A 25,945-nucleotide genomic window follows, 5' to 3' on the forward strand; every position below is an offset into this window, starting at 1 on the left:
TTGAGCTCTCTCTGTCAAATAAATAAATAAAATCTTTATAAAAACATAAATACGGGGGCGCGTGGGTGGGTCAGGGGGTTAAGGCCTCTGCCTTCGGCTCAGTTCATGATTTCAGGGTCCTGGGATTGAGCCCCACATTGGGCTCTCTGCTCAGGGGGAAGCCTGCTTCCCCCTCTCTCTCTCTAACTGCCTCTCTGCCTACTTGTGATCTCTGTCTGTCAAATAAATTAAATAAAATGTTTAAAAACAAAACAAAACATAAATACGATCCTGGGATCGAGCCCCACATTGGGCTCTCTGTGCAGCAGGGAGCCTGCTTCCCCCGCCTCCCCCACCGCTCTGTATGCCTCTGACTACGGGTGATCTCTCTTTCTCTGTCAAATAAATAAATAAAATATTTTAAATAAATAAATAAACAAACTTCATTGATAGATTCACTAAAAATCTGTTCATTTCACCATATGCACACCATACCTGAATTTAAAAATGTTTATAATAAAATTTTTAAAATTCTAATGATAAAAATGAGCTAATTACAGGTAAGATGTATTGTAAAGGCAAAAACTGAAAAAAAAAAAAATCCATTATTAAAGAGCCAGTTGAGTAATTAAGAATGTGATAGGGTTCTCAATTTTTGTGGCTTCTTTATCTTTTTTTAGAATGTAAACTTGAATTGTTGTGTACCTTTTATTTACTTAGTCTTTTATTTTAGATTATTTATTTATTTATATGGGAAAGAGAGAATGAGAGGGGGGAGGATCAGAGGGAGAAGCAGACTCCCGGCTGAGCAGGGAGCCCAGTGACGACTAATCTGGGGACTGCAGGATCACAACCTGAGCAGAAGGCAGTCAACCAACCAACTGAGCTGCCCAGGTGCCCCTGTGGTGTACCTTTTACAATATTTATCTATCTCCTCTCAACTGCAGATTCTTTGAAGGTAGGGGCCACCCCCATTTTTGCTAGTCTGAAAATCAAATATTCTGCATTGTTATGCCTATAAACACGCGAATCATTTCTTTTTTCATTTTGGGACTCTCTTTGGGCCCCACTCCACTCCCTTTCAATCTATCACATACCATCTGTATGGGGCTGAAGTGCCACAGAGAGTGAAGAGGCGGCACAAACAGCTTTTCCAGGGTGCATTCACAACTGGTAACAATGCCTGATCTCTAGTACCTCCACATTTTAAGAGAAAAGAGAAAATGTACCAAACAACCACAGGATGACAATAAAAGATCATATATGTCTGCAAGCCAGCATTTTGTGGTTTGTATGATTTGGGGAAAAGAAAGAGATGAGTGTCGCCAGAAGAGCCATGGTGGGGGCGCAGAGGGAGGAACTGATGTAGGTTGATTCTTTGTAGTATATACTCTTTGCCAGGAACTTTATATTAATATCTCTTTTAATCTTCACAAGGTTCATGCGAAGAGGAACCTCCCATTTTAGAGATCTATAACTGAGAGTCAGGGGTTTAAATAACCATTCTACAAAATCACCAGGAGCAAATCTGGATTGATACCCAGGGCTCCTGCCTCCAAACCTGCCTTGTTTCCATTATCCCACCTCAGTACTCCTAAAAAGGAGAAGATTTTGAATGGATCATGAGACTGGGGCTAAAACACAAGCTGATCTCCACAAAAACCATAGAGAAGTCCCCTCTTCACACATCCCCAAGCCCTCCTCAAAGAATTGGAATCATGTCATCTGCCCCACCCAGTACCCCTTCCTCTCCCTCTCCTTTTGGAATGGCTGGAGGAATAGGGGAGGAAGGAAGAAGGAATTGCATTCGCCTTTCTTGGGCCCTCCCCCTCCTGGGATCTCAGCCTTTCTACCATCTACCTTTCCCCACACCAGCCCATTCACTCCATAATCAAGTGCTTATTGTGTGCCAAGAATAACTGTGCTTGCCTCTAGGGATAGGAAAATGAATAAGACAGCACCTGTTCTTAAGGAGTTTAGGGTCTGAGACAGGAACAAAGACACTAGACTAGATTGTAATAACCTATATAATCCCCATCACTGGAGGGAGGACGAGGAAATGCAGGGAAAGGGACCTGAAGAGAGCTGACAAAGCGGGTGTAATAGGTCTGGAACTCTCTTTACTGAAGGACAAATAATGCCCTTCTGACTAAATTCCTTTCCTCCTCCTCCGGGAGGAAGCAGGCTCCCCGCTGAGCAGAGAGCCCGATTCAGGACTCCATCCCAGGATCCTGAGATCATGACCTGAGCTGAAGGCAGAGGCCTTAACCTACTGAGCCACCCAGGCGCCCCGGGAAAGTGAATTTTTAAAAACGTGATATTTAATTGGTGAGGAGGAGTCCCAACATTAAAACCCTCAAAACCCCACAGTGACAGTGGCGGTTAAATCCAGAACTGCAAAGGCGAGCTGGACCAAAGCACCCCTCCCCACCTGCGGAGCACGAAATCCCGCCTCTGACTGGATTTTGTTCAATGGGATACAAGGAAAGGGGAAAGTCTCGCCTCTCAGGCAGATACCACCCAATGGAAGCCTTCTGGGTGGTGCCGCTGTAGCCTTGACAGTGGCTGGGCAGGTCTCAAGTGCCCCCCACCCCCACCCCGAGCTCTGAGCTCGGCCTCTGAGACCCAGGCCTCAAAGACCAGGAAGAAGTGAGAGCCTGAGGGCCAAGCACCCCCACCCCCACCCCTTCGGCCTGCAATTGTGCTGGTTGTAGAAGCCAGACCAGTGAGCCTCCTCACCACCAGCCTCCCTAATGCCCAGGCCCAGAGCCGGAGGCTTCACCTCCTGGGAAACTGAGGCCAAGTAGTTCACTCCCATCACCAGAGGCCCGACAGTGCCTCACCTGAGCGTTGAGCTGTGAGGAGGCTCATTTGTGTAGAAACCTCCCCTTCACCCCAACCACACCCTCCCCCAAACTGTGGCCTTTATGAGTCTCTTTGTGACCACTTCCTGGAGCGCCCCCAGTGAGGGCTGGGGAGATAGAGGTTGCCAAGTCTGAGAGAAGAGAACGCCTGGCATAGGGGGTAGGGTTTCCTCTGAAACTAGTTGCCTCGCATAAAAGATTACCCCAAATCCTCTCCCCCACTTAACCCCTCACTTGGTCTTAAAGCAATGAAATTTTTATCAGATTGATTTTTGCAACCCACACTTACTGGTTACTTCTTGCTGGGCATGAGGGACACAAAGAGGAATAAGGTCTGGTTTTAAACGGTGTCAGTCTGATGAAAACTGAGCTGATTAGTGTACTATTAGACATAGATGCTATCACAGCAGAATGCATAGGGTCTGGAGGCTTTCCAAAGGAGGAGTGACTTCCACCTGTGGAGGTGCAGAAAGGCTTGAGAGGAGGCGGCTAACCTTCACCGTTAGAGATGAGTAGGGTCTTAAGTGGACAAACAAGGGGTGGGGGGGTAGAGCACTGTAGGCAACTGCACTACCAAAGTGGGGTTCTGGCAACCACAGGTAGATGGAAAACCTGACTGCTGGTGGGAGGATAAAGGACGTATCAGAGCAGGGTTGTTAAAGTGCTCACTCTTGGGGCACCTGGGTGGCTCAGTGGGTTAAAGCCTCTGCCTTCAGCTTAGGTCATGGTCTCAGGGTCCTGGGATCCAGCCCTGCATAGGGTTCCCTGCTCAGCAGAGAGCCTGCTCCCCCCCACCCGCCCTGCCTGCTTCTCTGCCTACTTGTGATCTCTCTCTGTCAAATAAATAAATAAAATCTTTTTTTAAAAAAAGTGCTCGCTCTTGCCATTGCTGTCTGGCCACTTAATAAACTCTTGACTCTCAGCCATACAGCTTTAGGGTCTTATTTTCCTGGGTTACAGATGAGAGATGCAAGCTTGGAAGTTAGGTTATTTCCTAAATTCACACTGTGGGTATGTTAGTGAGTAAGGAATGTCAACCCAGGACTTTAAGACTACAAATCCTAGGCAATTCCCAGTTCCCCACAGGAGGCAGGCCCAGAAACTGTTTTTCGAAGGCAGTGGGGGAGGGTCTCATTGAAGGATTGAGGCAAGGCAGTAAAATGAGTAGACTTGTATTGACAAAGCTGCTGCTAGAGGAGAGATGGTAGAAACTGCAAGAGAAGTCCAGAGATGAATGGGTTTCTTCAGGCAATCCTTGCAAAATGCCCGGAGGGTAGAGCTTGAGGAAGTGATTCCGTGTACCTGATGTCACTGCTGAAGCCAGTCAGGGAGGCTGGAGGAGAGGAATCCGAGCAGGAGAGTGACAAGAGAAAGAGAAATCCAGGGTCACACGCTCAGATTAGGACTGCAGGAGTCGGTGGATTCAGCGATTAGGAAGTGACTGGTGACCTTAGCCATATCACACAGAGGTGGAGGCAAAAGCAAGATTCGATGAGATATGTTGTCACTAAGTGAAAAAGAAGTTTAGACTAGAATCTTATTTTTATTTGTTTAAGATTTTATTTATTTGACAGAGAGAGATCACAAGTAGGCAGAAAGGCAGGCAGAGAGAGGGGAGGAGCAGGCTCCCTGCTGAGCAGAGAGCCTAATGGGGATTCGATCCCAGGACCCTGAGATCATGACCTGAGCCAAAGGCAGAGGCTTAACCCACCCAGGCACCCCTAGAATCTTATTATTTTTGTTTGTTTGTTTAGAAAAGCAGGTTACTATGTTCCTGAGCAGTAACCTAGAAGAACATTCACCAAGGTGACAACAGTGGTGGTCTTGGGAGGAAAGGTGTTGGAGGGCCTATTACTTCTTTGTGATATTCTGAGATAGTTGGTATTACTTCTTTATCAGAAAAAAATCAATCAATTAAAATATTTTGTGAACTAAAAGCAAGTGGATGCTGGGGGGCAGAGAAGGACAATTTATTCTGGAAGCTTCTTAGAAAAAGAGAGGGTCAAAAGGCAGATATTTCTGAAAAAGGAGCCAGTGATAGCAGCAGCAGCAGCAACGTTTGATTAAAAATATTTTAAAATACCTTACTAGGTGCTTTTTGAGGGGGCTGGGGGATATTATCATGAAATGTCTAAGGCATTCTTTCCTCATTTCTACACACGAGGAAAACAAGGTTTGGTGAGTTAAAACCTTGTCCAAGGCAGTTCATCTCCTAAAAATTATCAATGGGGTGCTTGTTAAAAATAGATTCTTGGGCTTCCTCCAAATTGTCCTGAGTCAGGTTCTGGAGAGGAAAAGCCTGGAAAACAAATAACCCAGGTGATTCTTGGGTTCTGTCAAGCTTGGGGAGCACTGCACTGAACCATTCCAGCTCTCTCAAGAGCTGATACTAGGGAGAGGCTTTCCCTGCTGGAGAGAAGGGAATAACCAAGGGGTCAAAGAGAGGTCAAGGAGTTAACTTTGAACAAGAAAAGGGATGGCCCGTTGGGGAAGTACAGCCATAGAGGAGTGTGGAGGGGTATATATCATGGATTAGCCCTGACCTCTGAGTCAGAGAGCTCATCTCTGAAATAAAGGGCTGCTGCAGCATAGTAGAGGGTTTGAGGCCAGGGTAAGGTTTAATTTGGCTTGTATGGGGAGCAGAAAGTAGGAATGACTCTTTCCTCCACAGCGGACAGTCTCAGAAAGTGGGACAGGGAACAGCAGCAGGACTACCGAGATGCCCAAACATTCTTGTTCTAGGATGGTCCAGTGAAGGCAGGGAGTAGTGGATGATGGGGTAGAGACCTCAGCCTTTGAGGGGCCTTGTTTAGCCTGCTAAGGAACTTGGAAGTCATCCTGAGGGCAAAAGGGAATCCTTGAAGGAGCAGCAGAGTGGTATGTAAGATTGTGTTTCCAGATAGATCACTGATTGTATCAGGAGGACATTTTAAATGGTTAAGACTGGAGAGAGTGGGGGAAAAAAAGGACTAGAAAGAGGGAGACCAACTAGAAAGACAATCCCAACAAGCACGCTATGGGTTGGTTAGATGGAAATAGGGAAGAATGTCCAGATTCAAGAAATAGGAAGTGAAACATGGGCAAGGCTTGGTAATTATTTGAAATTGGGAGGTGCTGAGGGAGGCAAGCAGCAATCTAGAGTAAGTACCCATGGAAAGTACACCTGCTGATTGTTTGGGAACACCCAGTTCTGCTACAGAAAATAGGAAAACAAATGGGATGGATGGAATTTATCAGAAGTGTTGCATGAGGATAAGTAAATCTGTAAGACACATTAGAATATATTTGTGTGGGGGCGCCTGGGTGGCTCAGTGGGTTAAGCCGCTGCCTTCAGCTCAGGTCATGATCTCAGGGTCCTGGGATCGAGTCCCGCATCGGGCTCTCTGCTCAGCAGGGAGCCTGCTTCCCTCTCTCTCTCTCTGCCTGCCTCTCCGTCTACTTGTGATTTCTCTCTGTCAAATAAATAAACAAAATATTTTTAAAAAATAAAAAATTTTTTAAAAAAAAGAATATATTTGTGTGAACTGAGATAGAAAGGGAGGAAAGGCACGGGCGCCTGCTTGGGTGGCTCAGTTGATTAAGTATCTGCCTTAGGCTCAGGTCATGATGTTGGGGTCCTGGGACTGAGCCCCCTGCGTCAGGCTCTGTGCTCAGTAGGGAACCTGTTTCTCCTTCTCCCTCTCCTTCTGCCCCTCTCCCTGCTCGTGCTCTCTCTCTCTCTCAAATAAATAATCTTAAAGAAAGAAAGAATGAAAGAAAAAGAAAGAGAGAGAGAGAGAAGACCCAGCAGACACTTATGATATTTATGAAGTATGAGCCACCAGAGGCACATGATATTCAAGAAGTCAGTTTGACAGGACAGATGCACATTGAACACCCCAGAATTCAGGATGTAAAATCCTTCCATCCAACTTGTACCCCCCCCCCATTGTTTTCCCCTTGCTCCTCATTGTGTGTTCTACATTTATGCAATACACCATGTGAGTCAAGCATCTTGATTTGGTCTGTGAGCCTTTTTTTAAAGTTCATTTTATTTTATTTTTAGTCGTCTCTATACCCAATGTGGGGCTCAAACTCATGATCCCAAAATCAAGAACCTCATGTTTTACTGACTGAGCCCACCAGGTGCCTGGTCTGTGAGCCTTTTTCTTCTGTAACCTCAGGGATAGCTTCTTGGTACTGCACCAGCAGGCTGCCTGGCATCAGGGGATCACAACCCAGCTCTGACTTGAGTAAATGGGTAGGATTGGATGGTGATGCCAACACCAGGAATATAGGATGAGGGCCAGGTTTTTCTATGATGGGAGCTAGATGTGTTGCGTTTAAGGCAATGAGGACTTGAGGTCAGGATGGCCAACAGGTGGTTGGATATACTGATGTAAAGTACGGGGCTTTAGATACTGTTAGTCATTACTATTTAAAGCAATGAGCTTGGATGAGATCCCATGGAGAAATGAGAGTTTTCCAGGGTATAACTCCTTGGGGTACCTGCGTGGCTCAGTCGGTTAAGCATCTGTCTGCAGCTCAGGTCATGATCCCAGAGTCCTGGGATTGAGCCCCGCATTGGGCTCCCCACTCATAGGGAAGCCTGTATCTCCCTCTTCCTCTGCCTGCTGCCCCCCCCCCCTGCTTGTGCTCTCTCTCTGTCAGGTAAATAAATAAAATCTTTTTTTTTTTTTTTTTTAAGGATTTTCTTTCCCACTGTTCACTCCCCATTCCTTTTATCCTCTCTTCTGGTGCCCTAAAAATAGTCATACAGCCTCACCTTTTCACAGGAACTTTGTGGGCTATCTCTCATGTTGACCCTTCCCACCATTTCTTTTCAGTGATGTACTCTCTGCAGTAGAACTTCATTGCTCTTTCCCAGCTCAGCCCTGGGCAAGCCCCTTAGGAATTCTCAAGCTACTTAAATGACAGACTTTCTTGTGGTGCTGCAAGGAGAGCACGTGAACGGAACCCCAGGCTTCTAGGTCCCAGGTCAGGGTCTCAGGGCTTGGGAGAAGTTGATTCTCAGACTGAAGGTCAGAGCCCAGCACTTTGTCATCATCCCAAGGAGGGCAATGAAGCAGAACAGCTAGAACAAAGGTGACTGGGGGCCAGGGCAGGCGGGGAGCGGGCGGGCGGTTTGGGGAGGAGGTGGTTGTTGTGGAAGATTCAGTACAGTCCTAAAGATGCAGAGCCATGAATTCGTTATCATTTAACTATTGAGTGATTCAGTTTGGGCACTGAATAAATATACCGGGCACCCTTCAGTGAGATTTGATATTATCTCCTCCTTCTGTCTAAGGGATCATATCCCTGACTCCAAACCCTTTTATGTACCAGAAAGACTGGATATTAGGCATTTAGTATTGGCAAATGTAGGACATAATTGTAACAGCCCCACTTTACCCCAGCCAAGGAATAGGGCTAGAGAACTCCCCATTGCCTCTGAGCTCGCAACCCTTCTATTCAGATGGGGAAAAAAAAAAGAAAAATCTACCTTTTTCAAATCCAAAGTCTGGAAAATAACTGATCTTCTGAGGGTCACCTCCCTACCCCCAGCAGTAGTTTACAGGAACCCTGGAGACCGGTCAGGGTCTGAAGGGAAGTATACTTCTTTCTATTTATTTATTTATTTATTTATTTGACAGAGAGAGAGAGAGAGAGAGAGAGATCACAAGTAGGCAGAAAAGCAGGCAAAGAGGGAGGGCGAAGCAGCCTCCTTGCAGAGCAGAGAGCCTGATGCGGGGCTCGATCCCAGGACCCTGAGATCATGACCTGAGCCGAAGGCAGCGGCTTAACCCACTGAGCCACCCAGGTGCCCCTCTTTTCTTCCTTTTTTAATCTAGCGAACATCTGAGGGTCTACTAAGTGCTGTTCATTGTACATCACCAATAAAAAACATTACAGTAGCAGCTGCTAGTTCTTGAATTCTTCTTGGTGGGTTTTACATGAACACCAGCATGCATTCTCTCGTTGGATCTTTACTTGTAAGGTAAGGACTGTTATTATCTCCAATTCCCAGTTGAGGAAAGTAGGGCTTCGAGAGGCTCATTTACATGGGCCATGGGCCGTGAGGGCTGCAGAGCCAGAGGTAGCATTTAGATCTGGGATGTCAGCAGGATGCCGTGCTGGGCCCCAGGCATGGGTTTCTGCCTTCAGCAGGTCTCATTGTGGTGCAGTGCAGAGCTGACGAGACTCAGTGCCATCAGTGTAGTCAATGTTGTCAGTGACGTCACTGTGGCATGAGCAATGCCTTCAGGGAACACCAGCACTGGAGGAAGCCACCGGCTGCAGGAGACAGACAGAGGTGGGGGTGGGGGGTGGCGGGTTGTGGGGGTGTAATGCAAGAGGGAGAAACCCTGTCTTCCAGAATGAGTGAAGGTTAATTAGTTGGAGAAGGGAATTCCAGGCATTCTGGGAAGTGGTGGGAGTGGAGGCAGAGAAAGCCACCGTTTTGCTCTCCTTTAACTTTGGAGTTTAGGAGCTTCGGCATTTCAGAGTCACCCATCCTCCAGACAGTGGTCATTTGTGAGGTGCTAGGGAACCAGGGCAGCCGAGAACACTGGCCAGGACTTCCTTCTCAGCATGTTGGAGTCTTTGCACTTCGGCAAAAGCAAGTCCAGGAAAAAGCAGAACTGCCAAATGAGGAGAAGAGAAAAGAGCAACCAGCCCTTCCTGACCCAAAGCTTGCGTCCACTCTCTCCAGAAATGCCTGGAAGCTGGGGCGGGGCCCTGGCCTGGATGGGAGTGATAGGTGTGGACCAATCTGTGTGGGGGGAGGGGGCGGGGAAGAGGGGGCAAGCCGGCCTCCCAGCCAACCATGACTCCATTACTTCCATAGCATTACCAGTGCCCTTTGTGAGTATAGTTCCATTGCTGAGCTGCCTGGCCATTCTGCTTGTCTTCTCTCATCTGTATTTGGTGAACCCTTTCTCCACTTGTTCTGACGCAGTGCTTAGCACCCACAAGCACTCAGGGTAGGGCATGACCTGCTGTGGATGCATGACAGTTGGGCAAAACCAGGGGCAGCAAGTTCCCTGGTCCCAAACTGGTCTCCTTTGCCACAGTGTGTGTGACTGTGACTCCCGTGCCACTAGTGTTTGTGACTCTCCATAAAGCCCAGGGAAAGGAGCCCATCCCAACACGTGGGGCCCTTGGCTTCCGTCCTCCAGGACTCCAAGCTAACCTAGCAGAGGGACAGGCCGCCTCTGAACCCTGAATCCTGGGGACCTTAAGCCACCTGATCCCCAGGGGATGGGACTGCTTGCAACCAGTAGGCCACTGAGATGCCCTTTGACAAGAGTAGAGGCCCGCCTGTCTTGGGGAGCACCAGGCCAATGCCGGGGGTCTCTGCAGGACCTCAGATGCGCAGTCAGGATGGCCCAGGGAAAGGTGGAAGACAGGGGAGTCCAACTGGTCTGTCAGGGGCCCACATGCCCTCACTTTCAGAGCCTGCTTGTCCTGAGCACCCCTCCAGCACACGCACATTCTGGATCTTCTGTGGGCTCCTGCCTTCCGTGGTGATCACTGTGGGCGCTGCAGTGCACCTTTCTCTGGACGAAGGGCAGGAGAGCAGGAATGCTCAGAATTTGAGAGCTGGGTGTGACCCTAAGTGTCCTAGCATCCCTCTCTCTAGGGTGCTGAGCAAGAATTCAAAGAGAGCAACTGAAAGAATATGAAAAGAGGAGGGAGGAGCTTAGGATGTCTGTTTTCTGTCTAGCTTTTGGCCTGGGTGTCTCCCTCCCTGTATACATGCATCCACGCATCCACGTACACACGTACCGCCCCCTACCAGCTCTGTTTTCCATGAAAAGTTTTACCTCATGAAGTGTGTTTCTTGTAATCTCCCAAGCCCTCAAAACCAAGTCCAAAGTGGCATCCCAAAATCCTTGAACATAACTTGATCAGACTGGGTGGGAACACCTGACAGGTCTCTCAGGAAGGCTGCTTAGAGGAGGGAGGTGGGGTGCAGAAAGGCCTGTGCCAGCATCTCACTGGGTTTCTTCTCCCCCAGCCCTCCAACCCCAGTTTCTCTTCACAAGTGTGCAAACTGAAATCTATATTCCCACGGCGAAGACGTGACACAGGTAGATTGGAGGGTGTATGGGATTGGAACAGCAATTTTATGTTGGTGCTGGAAGGAAATGTAGAGTTCTTTTAGTTCAATTCCTCCATATTAAGTGAGGAAAATGAGGCTCAGATGGGGGAGAGGCCACTGGTTGGGGAGTAAGAGAAGGGCTGAGCATCCTGCTCTACAGACATTCCGGTTACTCCTGGCTACTGCTCTCGGGCCTCCCACCCCTCCCGCTTTCCCCGCAGAATGCAGCCCGAGACCGGGCTCTTCTATTCAAGGTTAGAGTGTCTGGACTGGGCCAAAGAAACTTCAGTTTGTGGACTTTGGTCGGGGAGAGATGGGAGGACTGTGAGAAGGAGAGTTGGTTTGCAGGGAGCAGAGGAACGTGTGTACATTGAGATTGAGATCATCTTCCAGAGGAGGCAAAGCCTGAACCCTTCCCTCCTCAGCCCTCCTCACTTTCTTCTGCCTCCAGAGCCATAGAACCCAGAGATCAAAATAAGTTGTTTGTTATGCTTGTGTGGAGCATCTCCACTGGTCTCCATCTGAGCCCTTCCTGCTGGTTTTCCTGACCAAACCGCACCCCGATGCCCGCGCAAGGGGATGGGGGTCTGACACCTCTTTCTGCAGCCATGCTGGCCAGCCATACCTGGGGAGTGCCGGCCCTTACTGCCCTCCCACGGTCTCCCTGTAAGGCCCTGCAACCAGAACCTCCCATTTGTCTCTGTGAAGGGCCTTGACATTGCACTACAGTTAAAGGTGTATGCAGAGAGTTTCTGCGCCCAGTTCTAAATTGTCTTTGGGACTTGAAGTTTTTTGGTGATTCTATATGACGCAGGGAAGTCAAGCCAGGTCTGGTGACTCAACCTCACTTCCAGTCTCCTGGAGGCCAACAACCTTGGGCTGCCACCCTGCAGACAGCCCCCTACCCTTCAGGCTCAACAGTAGGGTGGGGTTGGGGAGGGGAGCAAATCTCAGCCTGGGTCAGCCCTGAGAATCCCAGGAGGGACTGGCTGGGGCTCCAGACAAACTTCACTTGTTGTGAAGCTTCTGGGTCAGACTCCATGTAAGCAGGCTGGCCTGGCTCAGGGGTCCCACTGCAAGCCAACCAGGGATCCTACCACCCGCCTTCTTCTGGTTCTCCCTCTGGAATGGGCCTCTTCCCCAGACCAGAAACAGCACATAGAGCAACTGCAAATTGTAATCTAAAAAATAAGAGGGCGGTGTTGGCAGGGAAAACGGAGGGTATGTGAGGAGTCACTAGCTGGGAAGATGGGCAACAGGGCCCTGGGGACTGGCATGGGAGGAGAGGTTTCTGGGAACGGAGAGTGTGGTGAGCTGGGAAGCACTGGTGTGGGGGATTTCAGCCAAGTCCTAGGACTGCCCCTCCCCCCCTCCTCCAGGAGGCTGTCTTCTTGGCAGACAGCAGATAGATGCATGACAAAGGTGCCGTGATGGCTCTGTCCTGGGGGTGGAGGAGATGACTGGGGAGGGGCCCCCTCCTGTTCTAAAGCATGTCTCTCCACCCCCACCAGGCCTCTTAATCTATCTGCCTTTTGGGCAGTTAGTGGCTTAGAGGGTGAGTACAGTTTCAGATTCACTGCCCCGTAGATTTTTCAACGGACATATGTCAAGTATTGAAATGCATGCGTACACTTAGTTGTCCATAAAGTTTATACAGATGGGTGCTTGAGCAGTACTGTGTTATATAGGCACAGGAGAAAAAAAAAAAAACAGGCTCAAAAAACTCACTGATAGCAAGGTAAAGACAGAAGGCCACAGTCAGGAGGGCCCCTGCAAGATATCCAGGCTCTCAGAATACAGACACTGAGCCACTGACACCAGCAAACAACTGCAGACAGGGCTGAGCTGAAGAGCTGCCTTAAGGTTGGCGGAGGTCAGTGTCCCTAGGCTCAGGATTCTGACCTTCCAAGCTGTGGAGAACTCTGATCTAGCCCCTCAGTTTGCCCTAGGGCCTCCATCTAGGACATTTTTTTTTTTTAGATTTTTATTTTTTTTTTATTTTTTTATTTTTTTTTAAAGATTTTATTTATTTATTTATTTGACAGAGAGAGAGAGATCACAAGTAGGCAGAGAGGCAGGCAGAGAGAGAGAGAGGAGGAAGCAGGCTCCCCGCTGAGCAGAGAGCCCGATGTGGGACTCGATCCCAGGACCCTGAGATCATGACCTGAGCCGAAGGCAGCGGCTTAACCCACTGAGCCACCCAGGTGCCCCTAGATTTTTATTTTTATTTATTTATTTGACAGAGACACAGAGAGAGAGGGAACACAAGCAGGGGAAGCAGGAGAGGGAGAGGCAGGTTTCCCGCTGGGCAGGGAGCCCGATGCGGGCCCAATCCCAGGACCCTGGGACCATGACCTTAGCCTAAGGCAGATGCTTAAGGACTGAGGCACTCAGGCACCCCAAGACAAGTTTTTGGAGCAAACATCATTCTTCATAGACGGGAACTCTGAGGGTTATTCTCTTGCAAACAGAATCAAGCCCTAGGCCAACAGTGTGGGCCCTCAGGACAGTCAGGGAGGCCCAGTAAAATAGACCCTGGTGGGGGAGAGCTTAGGAAAGGCCTCCTGCACCCCCTCTCCAAATGATTCTCCACCTCTTCTGCATCTTTCTAGCTGCTCCACTAAACAAAGTGCATCCCTTGGCCTAGGGGTCTGGGGGAGGGGTGGCTGATGAGGCTGGACGCCTGAGTCTACCAGAGGAAGGGGAGCAGGCTACCTAGGTCCCAGTGGGGGGCCCTGTCTGAGGCTCAGGCTTTGAGGGGATTGGGGGGATGGTGTTGCTGGAGTTCTTTTCCCTGTTCAGAGAGGGATTCTGTGGGGGGGGATTGGGGCTGGGGGTTGGGGGGCAGGAAGCTGTCCCCAGGGGAGCCATCCAGGCCCATTCAAGGGTTGAGCACTTGTTTAGGGTTAGAGCTGCCCCCTCTGGGGACTGGGATTGTCCAGCCAAGGCCATTGTCCTGCCCCCTTCCCCCAGTCCCTTCCAAGCTTCTTTGAACCTGAAGTCAGATATTTTTTCCTGCCCAGGTCTCTCCTTTGGCTTTCCCCACCCAGGGCCTAGGAGGGCTGGAGAGGCCTGGGCTGGGGAGGTGGAGGAGGAATGGCCAACGACGGGGCTACAGGCTCGGGTCCCTGATGGGGGACAAGGAGCCTGAGGTGGGGGGTCTCCCAGTGGGGGGCCTGTGGGGTAGATGTGTCTGATCCCTCCGTCTGGACAAAGTTAGAGAACGTGGGCCCAGTCAGTCCAGAGTCTGGCCCTTAGAAGGGGAAGTGGCGGTCAATTCCTGGGTCTGGTAGGTTAGAAGGGGCTCTGGAGCAGAAGACTCCAGGCGTGGAAGAGAGCCCTTGGAGATGGGGTAGTCAGCCCACTTGGCTGAGGAGTACAGGGCATCTGTGGCTTTGGGGTGACTTAAACATGGCCAGTAATTGGGATGGGAATGCCAAAGCCCCGGTGGGGGCGGTGGGGATTGGGAATGAGGGAGGACAGCAGCCGGTGGCTGTTAAGCAATGAGGGGTAGCTCCAACAGTCCTCTACACATGCACACTCAGAAATGTTTGAGGGGCTGAGAAAATGCCTAGGCCCCAGTCAGGAGATGGGGCCCCGGTCTTTGGAGAGGGGTCAAGCACCGGGGCTCCTGAATATCGGGGAGGAAGTGTCCCAGCGAGCCCAGACAGTTCTAAGGTGTGCAGAGTCCTAGAGAAGACGGGCAGCCCCTCGCGAGTTGGAAGTGAAGGTCCGAATGGGGGCCTGCGTCAAGAGTCCAAAGCCTGGAGAGTCACTTAGCTGGAGCTCCCTGGCTTCCCGCTCGCGCGACGGACCACAGTCACCATGAAGCAAACACCCTCCGCCTCAGTTTCTCCCACCCCCACCTCCCTCTCCTCCACCCATCCAGGGGGCGGGGCCAGAGGTCAAGGCTAGTGGGTGGGATTGGGGAGGGAGAAAGGTGTTGAGCAGTTTCTTGGAAAGCCCTTATTTTTCCAGGCCCCCGGCTTGGGGCGCCTCCGTTCCCCATGGCGGGACACCTGGCTTCCGACTTGGCCTTCTCGCCCCCGCCGGGCGGTGGAGGCGATGGGCCGGGAGGGCCGGAGCCCGGTTGGGTTGACCCTCGGACCTGGCTGAGCTTCCCAGGCCCTCCCGGCGGGTCGGGAATCGGGCCGGGAGTCGGGCCGGGCGCTGAGGTGTGGGGGATTCCCTCGTGCCCCCCGCCCTATGAGTTCTGCGGAGGGATGGCGTACTGTGGACCTCAGGTTGGAGTGGGGCTGGTGCCCCAAGGCGGCCTGGAGACCTCCCAGCCGGAGGGCGAGCGGGGAGCCGGGGTGGAGAGCAACTCCGAGGGAGCCTCCCCGGAGCCCTGCGCTGCACCCCCTGGGGCTGTGAAGCCGGACAAGGAGAAGCAGGAGCAAAACCCCGAGGAGGCGAGTGAGCTAACACGGGGCTGGGAGGAGGTGGCCGGGCTGGCGGGAGGGGGAGGTGAGGTGGTAGCCTACAGCTGCCTAGGCCTGGAACCCGAGGGGAGCAGGCTGGGGCCGTGCTCAAGTCAGAGATGGGTGTGTGGCCTGAGAGCAAGGGCAAGGTGGGAACCAAAGCTGGAATTCAGAGTGAAGGTAGGTGAGGGCTGGGGCAGACCAGGGAGGAATCGGAAGCTGCCCCAGGCTGGCCTTGCTTCCTGCCTGGCCCTTGTCAAGTAGCCCCTTTTAGGCCTGTCCTGACCAGGGTCGCTCACTTAATAACCAGCCCAGCGCCATACCCAGCTTGGGGTTTGAGCCCCTTCTCCCACCCTTAACCCTTCTTGAAAATTTGATCTTACCGATTCAGGATCTGGGCCTTAGGGTTAAGTGTGGCCTAAGGGTAAAAACAGTGCTTATCCCAGGGTTATTGTTCCTGAAAGTCTAGGGTGGGACTGATTTCTGATAGAAGCTCCTGTTTGGGCTGTGTGTGTGGACGTGTGGGGTTGGGTTTACCTCCCGTCAAGTTTAGGGCTTGTCTTCCCTTGACCTCTGCCTTGGGGCTAGTGAGTCACCATTATGCAAAGTGCACACCCTGGCACCAATTTCAGCCTTAATTCTGTTAGTTGTGGGCAAGCCAAAAAGCTAAGTGGAAGAAGTCCTCCCCAGGCCATTCCCCAAACGGAGGGTCTGCCGAGGCACTGAAAAGACTTCTGTGTCCAGCACTCCTGAAAGACGACTAAGGCTGTGACTTCCAGTCCTCCAAAGACCAGTGTAAGCAATTAGAGATCAAGTACTAAGCCCTTAGACCTCACAGAAGGAGGTGCGAGCGCTTCAGCCGACCCTGTGGCCCTAGACTTTGTAGGAGGCGACTGAGCCTTGAATGATAATGGCTGCCAATTGTGGTCCATTTCCTAAGTGCCTGGCTGTGTGCTCAGTGCCTACATCATTATCTCATTAACCGGCACAAAATCTCCCAGGGAGGTATTATTGGCCTATTTCACGGGTCTACCTACCAAATGATGGAGTTAGGATCTGCGCTGAGGTTGCCTTATTTCAGATCCCATAAGTAGGATTTACACAAGCCAGTTCAGGGAGCGGAGGACATTTAGAGCTCTGAAGCATGTACTGAGCGTTGGCCTATTTGAATTTGATGTGATCAACCACCCTTGGAACCCTTCCCTCAAAGCTTCCAGGACTGCACATAGGTTTAGCTGCTCTTCTGGTCCCTTTGGCCACCCACCAGGGAGTGCCCCAGGGCTCAGTCCATCACCCTCTGCTCTATCAGTACCTTTCCTTCCTCTTACCTACCCTCGAGCTCAAATGCCTTGTACACGAGACTACCACTGTACACGGGACTACCACATTTTCTGTCTCTTGTCGGGATGGCTCCATGAACTGCTCCACCTGAACCTCACTATCACCCGTCGCTCAAGGCCCCAACCGTTAGTCGTCAGTGCTTTCACATTTTACATCCCATCTTTTGGAAACCCAGCTACCTTTCCCTTGGAAAAATACCATAAAGCTATTCCTACCGGCCTGGTCCCAGCTGCCCAGTGAATGGGGGGTGGGGGGTGGGGTGGGCGGACGGTAGTTGCCTCCTTAGTCTGTTGTCAACACGTCATTTTAAAATCAGGTCATTTTACTCCACACCTCCATCCAGTGGCTCCTCATTTCATGGACAGCAGGATCCACAAGACTTGCCCTGCACCCCCTTTGATTTTGTGAGTTCCTCACCCTCCTCCCTTCCCACCCTCGGTCTTCATCCTTCTCCACCCACTGCAGGCCTTTCCACTTGGCTCTTTCTCTTTGCTCAAGCTTCAGTTTTCTTTTCTTACTCTTTTTTTTTTTTTTAAGATTTTATATATTTATTTGACAGACAGAAATCACAAGTAGGTAGGTAGAGAGGAAGAAGCAGGCTTAGCAGAGAGCCCGATGCAGGGCTCGATTCCAGGACCCTGGAATCATGACCTGAGCCGAAGGCAGAGGCTTTAACCCACTGAGCCACCCAGGCACCCCAAGCTTCAGTTTTCTTTTTTTTTTTTTTAAAGATTTTTATTTATTTATTTGACAGAGAGAGATTACAAGCAGGCAGAGAGGCAGGCAGAGAGAGAGGAGGAAGCAGGCTCCCTGCTGAGCAGAGAGCCCGATGCGGGACTCGATCCCAAGACCCTGAGATCATGACCCGAGCCGAAGGCAGCGGCTTAACCCACTGAGCCACCCAGGCGCCCCAAGCTTCAGTTTTCTTGATCCTCCTTAAAATTGTCTGCATCCCCATCATCTCCTACACTGCTGTACTCTGTAATCCTCTACCCTGCTTCACTTTTTTCCACAGTGCTTATAACATAGTAATGAACTGGATAATTACTTGTCTCTCCACGTGAGAATGGAAGCCCCCTGAGGCCCGGCCTTCTGTCCAGTTTTCGGAGCTGCTGGTTTATAGAAAGGGCAATACATCTGTCGAATTAATCAAGGAGCATGCCTATGTGTTGCAAAAAGATAGAGTAAAAATACAGAATAATCCAATTTGAAAAATGAGCACTAACTATATACCCTTCACTTAATTCATACCTTTTTGGGACACTACTTTGTAGTGTGTTCGTGTGTATGCATGCCATGTCGTACCCTGGAAGCAAACTGGGGGAGAGTATAGGGAAATGAGAATTAGAGACATGGTGCCCTTTTACTTTCCTAGTTTGGAAACTCCCTCCGATTGGGGTAATGCTTGAGTCAGAAATCTATTGTGAGTATTAAGTGAGCTAATAGGCAGCAGCTCCCTATATAAGCTGACAGGTGTTCTCCTGGAGGAAGGCCTGCCTTTCTGTCTGTGCACACGTGGTGCTGTGTCTGTGGGATGTGTTGCTTTCTGGGGTGAATGACATTTGTAGAGAGGTTATTGCTAGATACTTAGTAGGCATTCTGGTGCAGATACTCCCATGGACCATTCCTTGAGGCCCAGATGGGAAGGGGGGTTGACCACTGATGTGTTTGTGTTTTTACATGTCCTCTGCCTTTTTGACTGCAGTCGCAAGACATCAAAGCTCTGCAGAAAGACCTGGAACAGTTTGCCAAGCTCCTGAAGCAGAAGAGGATCACCCTGGGATATACTCAGGCCGATGTGGGGCTCACCCTGGGGGTTCTCTTTGGTGGGTCTCCCTCAGTGTGTCCCCCCCCCCAACACAGGGACCACATCTTCCCTGGAAGAACATGCCTGAACTTGGAGTATTCTCCCCACCAGTGGGGCAAGGGGAAGGGTGTTTCTGGGGCAGGCTTTACACCTTCCGCCTCATGAAAGAGGGTAGAGAGTGGGGGAGGAGGAAAACGTACTTGGACCTTGAGTTCCCTCTGGGAAGAAGTGGGACCCTGTTTGGGGTCTTGGGGTCACGAAGGTACTGCTTTCTGCCTCACCTTGCTTGCTTCTCTCTCACCTGGCCTCCCCAGGGAAGGTGTTCAGCCAGACCACCATTTGCCGCTTTGAGGCTCTGCAGCTCAGTTTCAAGAACATGTGTAAGCTGCGGCCCCTGCTGCAGAAGTGGGTGGAGGAAGCTGACAACAACGAAAACCTACAGGAGGTGAGGGTGGGAAGGGAGGCTCAGGGATCTGCCAAGTCTTGGGCCGGTTGTCCATGCTTCCTTTCCTGGTTTGCCGCTCTCCTTCATGGGGCGCGTGATCCTCAGTGGGGTGGAGTAGAATTCCTCCAAATTCTCCAGAACCGCCTGGATTCTTCACACCATCTGGTGCTGGCGACCCATCCGGGCAGTGCCCCATAGCAGTCTGCGCTTTTTTTTTTTTTTTTTAAAGATTTGTATTTCTTTATTTAACAGAGATCACAAGATCACAAGTAGGCAGAGAGGCAGGCGAAGGGGGGGTGGAAACAGGCTCCCTGCTGAGCAGAGAGCCCGATGTGTGGCTCCATCCCAGGACCCTGAGATCATGACCGGAGCCGAAGGCAGAGGCTTAACCCGCTGAGCCACCCAGCTGCTCCAGCAGTCAGCTCTGAGTCACTACCTTCATGGTGCTCAGCACGCTCCAAGCCTGCCAATCCATGTCCTCCCTTGGCCACTTCTTCCCCTTCCTCCCTCACCAGATATGCAAAGCAGAGACCCTCGTGCAGGCCCGAAAGAGAAAGCGAACAAGTATCGAGAACCGCGTGAGAGGCAACCTGGAGAACATGTTCCTGCAGTGCCCGAAGCCCACCCTGCAGCAGATCAGCCACATTGCCCAGCAGCTCGGCCTTGAGAAGGACGTGAGTGCCTGGTCCCTGGGTGTCCCCCTCCTTCCCGGTTATTACCTCCATTTCCCTGGCTCTGCTTCTTGCCCCCCAGCCACTGCTCTAGATCTGGCTTTGGGCCAAATGACTAAGCAGAACCAGCCCCACTTCCCATAGCTTAGGATTCGGTGTCACTCTACCTTGTCTTCCATCCCAGGTGGTCCGAGTGTGGTTCTGCAATCGTCGGCAGAAGGGCAAACGGTCAAGCAGTGACTATTCGCAACGAGAGGATTTTGAGGCTGCTGGGTCCCCTTTCTCAGGGGCACCAGTATCCTTTCCTCTGGCACCAGGGCCCCATTTTGGTACCCCAGGCTATGGGGGCCCTCACTTCACTACGCTGTACTCCTCAGTCCCTTTCCCTGAGGGTGAAGGCTTTCCCTCTGTGTCTGTCACCACTCTGGGCTCTCCCATGCATTCAAACTGAGGTGCTGGACCTTCCCAGGAGTGGGGGCCCGAGGAAGGGGGAGAGTGCGGGGAAAGAGAACCTGGGGTTTGTACCAGGGCTTTGGGATTAAGTTCTTCATTCACTAAGAAAGGATTTGGGAACACAAAGGGTGTGGGGGCAGGGAGTTTGGGGGGACTGGTTGGAGGGAAGATGAAGTTCAAGGATGCTCTTGTTTTTAATCCCCACATCACTTTCCTAAATAAAGAAGCCTGGGACACAGTAGGTAGATACTCTTGTCTTCGGTTTGTCCTCCTCTGGTTACTGAAGAAGGGATGGGGATACCCAATAGTTAATAGCTTAGACCCCAGTGACCCTGACACCGAGGTGCCATTTAAACTGCTAAATCATACGATGTCAGAGGGAGAGCCGGTATTGGAACCCACTGATGTGTAGAGGGCCCCTATAGGTGTGAGCTAGTTCCTCAGAGCCTGTGACTTAACAGTTCTGGGGAAATTTAAGTGGAAGCCTTGTTTTATTCATTTATTTAAAAAGATTTTTTTTTTAAAGATTTTATTTATTTATTTGACAGAGATCACAAGTAGGCAGAGAGGCAGGCAGAGAGAGAGAGAGGAGGAAGCAGGCTCCCTGCTGAGCAGAGAGCCCGATGTGGGACTCGATCCCAGGACCCTGAGATCATGACCTGAGCCGAAGGCAGCGGCTTAACCCACTGAGCCACCCAGGCGCCCAAAAAGATTTTATTTAATTATTTGACAGCATAAGTAGAGAGGAAGGCAGAGGAGGTGGGGAAGCAAGCTCCTGGCTGAGCAGAGAAAGCCTGATGCGGGGCTTGATCCCAGGACCCAGAAATCATGACCTGAGCCACCCAGACACCCCTTACTTTTTAAAGATTTTATTTAAGGGAGAATATGAGCAGGGGGAGGGGCAGAGAAAAAGAAGCAGACTCGAAGGTGAGCTCCAGCCCAAGACCTTAAGATCACAGCCTGAGCTGAAATCAAGTGTCACTCAGTTGAGTGAGCCACCCAGGCACTCCTGGATTGTCTTATTTTTGTAGCCCACTCACTGTTAGGAGCCGACTTTGCTTTCCTTACTTGAGTCTGGAAGTGTCCTTTAGTAGCTTTATACTAAGGAATCAACTTGAGATCCTTTTCTTCTGCATATTGTCCCAACTAGAAACAGTTGTGCTTTGTTGATACCAAAGTCCATTTGGTTTCAACCTAAGGGATTTGGCCTACCCTGTCCGTGAGTGATGCACCAGACCCCCAAGTTTTGTCCTGGTTCTGCTGTTACTTGGGCCCTTGCTTAGAGCTGTGTCCTTGATGTTGTGGTAGGGGGACTTGGGTTGGTAAGTCTAAGTAGGAATGGAAGACCATGGACTTAAAGATTGTAATAGGTTAAGATGAGGCTTTCCTAGTGAGAGCTATAAAACCTGTTTGGACCCTATGTTGGTTTGGTATGGCTTGGTGTAGGCTTACAGAAGAGAACCTGTGAGCTGTACTTGGGTTCCACTGCTCCACAACTAGACCAGGTGAGCATCTCCTCTAGCTGGTGTATCAGGTTTTCTCTTTTCAAAGGTTCTGCCATCCTCCTGAACTTGACCAAATGCCATCTACCTTATTTTAATGGCAATGGGTCTGTTTTTCCTTTAAACTAGGAACCTTAATTACCTTTTCTCCAGTCTCCCATCTCCAGCCCATTCTAAACCAAGTAAGCAGGTCTAAACTTCCCTGTGCTGTGCTCATCTCTTCCCCTAAAGAGTCAAGTTTTCCAGACCATACCCTTCAGAACTCCAGGAGTATCAGACCTGGAAAAAGAATAAATATCTAGGAGTGAATGAAGCTGCTTATTCTTTATTTGAAAATAGAAGCAAAGCTCTGAAAAGCCAAGTCATGATCGTGGTCAGTGCCAGTGGTTGACTCAAAATGTAAAATTTTCGAGGCTGTGCCTTAGGTTTTCCCAGAAGGCCTTAGTGATGCCATCCAAGAACATGTTTGCTCCAAGACCTGAAGCTTGTATCTGCCCAGGGATTCTATAATTAACGGGTGCTCTGACCACAGACACTCTAGTACCCATGACATGGACCTGTAGCTTGTAACGGAATTTTCAGGTTGCTGGCAGCTTCCTGGAGGCAGCAATTTCTTTGGCAGGAAACCATCTCTTCTGTCACCTTGGCCGTCAGGGCCTGCTTCATGCCTTGAGTCAATATCCATAGCAATGGACACTTTCCCTGTAGTCATCCCCACTGGAGAGGCAAAGGAAGAAGGGGGCATTTCTTAGGATCCATCGGTGCCCCACCCTGTCTACCTATGGCGTGGAGGTGGCAGCTTTCTGTCCTCTGGTGCCTTGGTGGTGGGTCTTAGGTCTGGATACCTATACGACACCCTGGGCACCGGAAGTCAGCCTCCCTGGCAGCCTGGATGCTGTAGCCAACACAGGCCACATGGAACCAGAGGTCACAACCATCACACTGAACCCAGGCAACTGTTTGTTCTTCCGGTAGGTAGCAACAAGGGGCTGCACAGGGCTCCCCACTCCCATCTGCTGGGGGAGCCCTGGGAGAGCGCACTGGGTGCTTCCGAGGTCGTCCACGCCTATTTCTAAAGAAAGTGACACAAAAACCAAGTCACTGGAAACCTGCAGAAGCAGCCTAGAACTTTACCTAGATAATCCTAGAGTGAGCCTAGATAGATTAGGGACCAGAATAGTAGAGCTGACCCAGGTCTTGCCAGTCCAGTGTCTGTTCCAGCTCCGTCTACTTCCCATTCCCATCTCTGTTTCCATCCCTGTTCCTATCCCCAGAGCAGATGGTCACCTCCCAGCCTGGGGCTCTACAAAGGGATCAAAAAGGAGTTAAAAATTGAGAAAGATCTCTCCACTTACCCACCAGGTGTCTGTGGGGTTGTCTCTACACGGAGTTTCTTCCTGGGCTCCATAAAGACTGGTGGGGGGCCCTCAGGAATCTCTCCCTCATCATCCAGCTCTGCCAACACTCGGTGAGCCGATTTCCTCCGATTTCTTGGGGGTGGGGCAGGAGTGGTCCCCACCTCCCTAGGAGGAGTGGGAATAGGCAGGCTCTGTGGCTCACCCCCACTCCGGGAGAAGGTCAGGGGCAGAGGTCTGAGCTTGCTGAGACTACCGATGGAATTGAGGATCAGTGTGGCTTTGGGGGCAGGGGAAAGGGTGCTGAGGGGGCGCTGTGGGGCCCCCTGGGGGGGCAGCATAGGCCAGAAGCCAGCCTTGGTTCCCTCTTCACTAGACCGCGGGATGGTAATGGCTGCGAAGTCTTGAGGTTTGACTCGGACTTGCTGAAACATGAAGTAGAACTCCGAAGGGCTGGTTCCTGGGGGCCCTTCAGGACCAAAAGTCACAAGGTCCCCATCACTCAACTCCAGCCTGTGACCCCTTGGGAGTCGGACATTATTGACCAGAGTCCCTGTTGGTGGCAGGGCACCAGACAGATACAGAGAATGACAAAAACAAACGACAAGAGTTAGGAGTGGAGAAATCTGGCCACCTCTGATTTTCTAGGGAACATGAGAACAGGACACCTGTCATCAGATTCTCACATTTGAAATCCCTCAGCAGGTGATACCAGATATTAAGCTCTTTGTGAATTGGGAACAAGTTTCTTTTTTATGCCATCCCAACAGGGCACATGGAAAGAATGGACTCCTTCCCTCACTGCTGAGGTCCCTTTCTCCGACACCCAATGCAAAAAGTTAGTGAGTACCCTAGACTGACTGGGTTGAGATCTTGGCTCCACCCTTACCAGTTCTGTTACCTGGGCAAGTTAACCTCCCTGTGCCTCATTTTCCTAGTCTGTAAAATGGGAATGATAATAGTGCTCTCCTACATTCGATGCACTTAAAAACAGGGCCTGGCTCAGAGAGTAAGCACTGAACGAATGTTGGCTACTATAGTTATCTAATCTCCACAACTCTCCCCAGACAGTCTTTACAAAGCCTTACATTTTACCTATGAGGAAACTGAGACCCAGAAAGGTGAAGGGACCAGGCCTTTCTCAGGCTGGCTGCAAATGCCTGCAAGTCAGGGAGTAAGACATGCCCAGATCATTAAGATACAATCCAAGGTGCACCTCAAGTCAGTTAAGTGTCTCCATTGGGTTTAGATCAGGATCTCAAGAATTCCAGGATCTGTCCTGTATCCAGGCTTCCTGCTCAGCAGGGAAGTCTGCTGCTCCCACTCCCTTTGCCCCTCCCCTGCTCCTCTTTCTTTATCTCGCTCTTACTCAATAATCTTTTTTAAAAAACCATAATCCAACACATAACTGCCTTCAGATAAGAACAAGGTGCCTCAGCAAATTTGGAAACTGAGTCATCTGAGCTTGGCCCCCAGTGGCTCCAGAACATCCCCCCTGTGATGCTTCCCTAATGACCCAGTCCCCGGATCTACCAACTCCTGTTCAGATGGTTCCGACTAGGCAGGGATCATCAGGGACCAGCCCCACAGAGAGCTTCTGACAAGCATACCTTTAGTGGGAAGATGCAGGTCTGGACTAAAAAAACGGTCCAACCCAATAGGGAGTTTGGGAGGCAGGCAAGGTCCCAGCGGAGCCCCTTAATTCATTCCAGCCTAAGAACTGCAACTGCCCAGGCATAAGAGCGTCCCGCTTACTGCTCACCTTGGCTGCTATGGTCCTCCAGGCTGACCCTCCAGTCATCACCCCTGCGCTCAGCGTGCAGCTCTGCGTGGACTCCAGAGATGAGGCTGGGTTCCTGCTGGGGCTGCAGCGGCACATCACACAGGTCCGCCCTACGGCCCAAGCGGTAGGTGCAGCCAGCCCCGCTAGGGTGGAAGGTGTAGAGATCACCACCCCTGCCTCCCCCTATGCGCAGCAGCTGGAAACAGGGCAGCATGGGCGGTGCCCCCTCTGCACCACCTCTTCCACTTCAGGAGTCCATACACCTTTCTGACACCTGAGCCATGCACGCTCGCCTGAGTTCACTTTCCTTCTGATGCAGATTTTGAGCTGTGCTTTGTGCAATTTCAACTTCGAGCACAGGCCTGAGTTTTCACCAGGGGTCAGTGGCAAATTTCACATGAGAACCCAGGCCCGAGTAGTCCAAATTCAGAGTGCAAGGAACTTAAGGCATGCGATGCCAACAAAACTGTCAAGCAGCTTTACAAAGGAAAAATTCAGGATAGGTCCCAGCGTAGTGCAAAAACACGTCCTACTGCATGTGAGTTGAACTAGATCCTCAGGCCGTGAAGTATTCAGGGAGATTCGATCTGTGCGGGGCAACAATATATTAGGGAGCTTCCAGGGAAATGCAAACTGTAGATGTGTGTATAGGGTTTCCTGCTTCTGTACAATATTAACTTGCCACCTCAGTGTAATTTGGAGAAAAACTTCCTGTCAGACTCGCTTACCCAAATAGTGTACCCCTCCTGCTTGCTCGTGCCTCGCCCTTCGGGCCAATCTTTCCTAACTATCTTTAACCCCAGTGGGAAGGGAATCCATTGTCATCCCCGAAAAAGCAGTGGAAATAGTTCCTACGTTCTCCGACAAAACAGATCTAATCCTGATTTCCCAGCTTCTCCGGGTGGGATATAAACAGGGAAAGAGCGCCCCGAGATCCTGCACAGCAAGCCCAGCCTTTTCCTCCCCTGCCCAGTCCCGTTTCCGATCTACCGCGGTGCGGTCTCCAAGTAGTCTCTCCAGGCAGTGCCAGCGTGTGCGGTGGCCGTGGGACTCCTCCGGCTCTGGCCGGAGCTGGCGCTACCGTGGCTGTTTGACAGCGAGGAAGCCGGGGTCCAGAGGGGCGCGGTCTCCGCGCGCGGGCAGCTCCCGCCCCGCCTTCGGAACTCCCGGGTCCGAGGTGCGCGCAAAGCGAACCCGCCCCGTACCATTCCTGATTGGCCAGCTCATTTATGCCCCCTCCG

At 50.9% G+C, this 25,945-nt stretch overlaps 2 protein-coding genes across 5 annotated transcripts; one reads left to right on the top strand and one right to left on the bottom strand.

Annotated features, from left to right (window-relative positions):
- Window positions 1-14,891: 14,891 nt before the first annotated feature.
- On the top strand, window positions 14,892-20,291 carry POU5F1 (POU class 5 homeobox 1). The gene is made up of 5 exons (XM_082729846.1): window positions 14,892-15,338; window positions 18,394-18,514; window positions 18,810-18,940; window positions 19,456-19,614; window positions 19,796-20,291. Exons 1-5 carry the CDS (start codon window positions 14,934-14,936, stop codon window positions 20,060-20,062), a joined length of 1,083 nt encoding a protein of 360 aa, XP_082585972.1. The 5' UTR covers window positions 14,892-14,933; the 3' UTR covers window positions 20,063-20,291.
- Window positions 20,292-21,871: 1,580 nt separating this feature from the next.
- On the bottom strand, window positions 21,872-25,937 carry TCF19 (transcription factor 19). 4 transcript variants are annotated; one of them, XM_082732857.1, is made up of 4 exons: window positions 25,695-25,937; window positions 24,684-24,847; window positions 22,922-23,474; window positions 21,872-22,283 (listed from the first exon to the last, which is right to left on the bottom strand). In XM_082732857.1, the coding sequence occupies exons 1-4, from the start codon at window positions 25,910-25,912 to the stop codon at window positions 22,241-22,243; spliced, it is 978 nt and encodes a 325-aa protein (XP_082588983.1). In that variant the 5' UTR covers window positions 25,913-25,937; the 3' UTR covers window positions 21,872-22,240. The 4 variants fall into 4 exon arrangements, with proteins under 4 accessions (XP_082588983.1, XP_082588981.1, XP_082588982.1 ...); XM_082732855.1 differs by having other exon boundaries at window positions 21,872-22,638; XM_082732856.1 differs by having other exon boundaries at window positions 21,872-22,638; window positions 24,684-25,291; window positions 25,695-25,872.
- Between the last annotated feature and the right edge of the window lie 8 nt (window positions 25,938-25,945).

This window comes from Mustela nivalis (assembly GCF_964662115.1).
Source record: "Mustela nivalis genome assembly, chromosome: 5".
In the NCBI taxonomy this organism is placed as follows: domain Eukaryota; kingdom Metazoa; phylum Chordata; class Mammalia; order Carnivora; family Mustelidae; genus Mustela; species Mustela nivalis.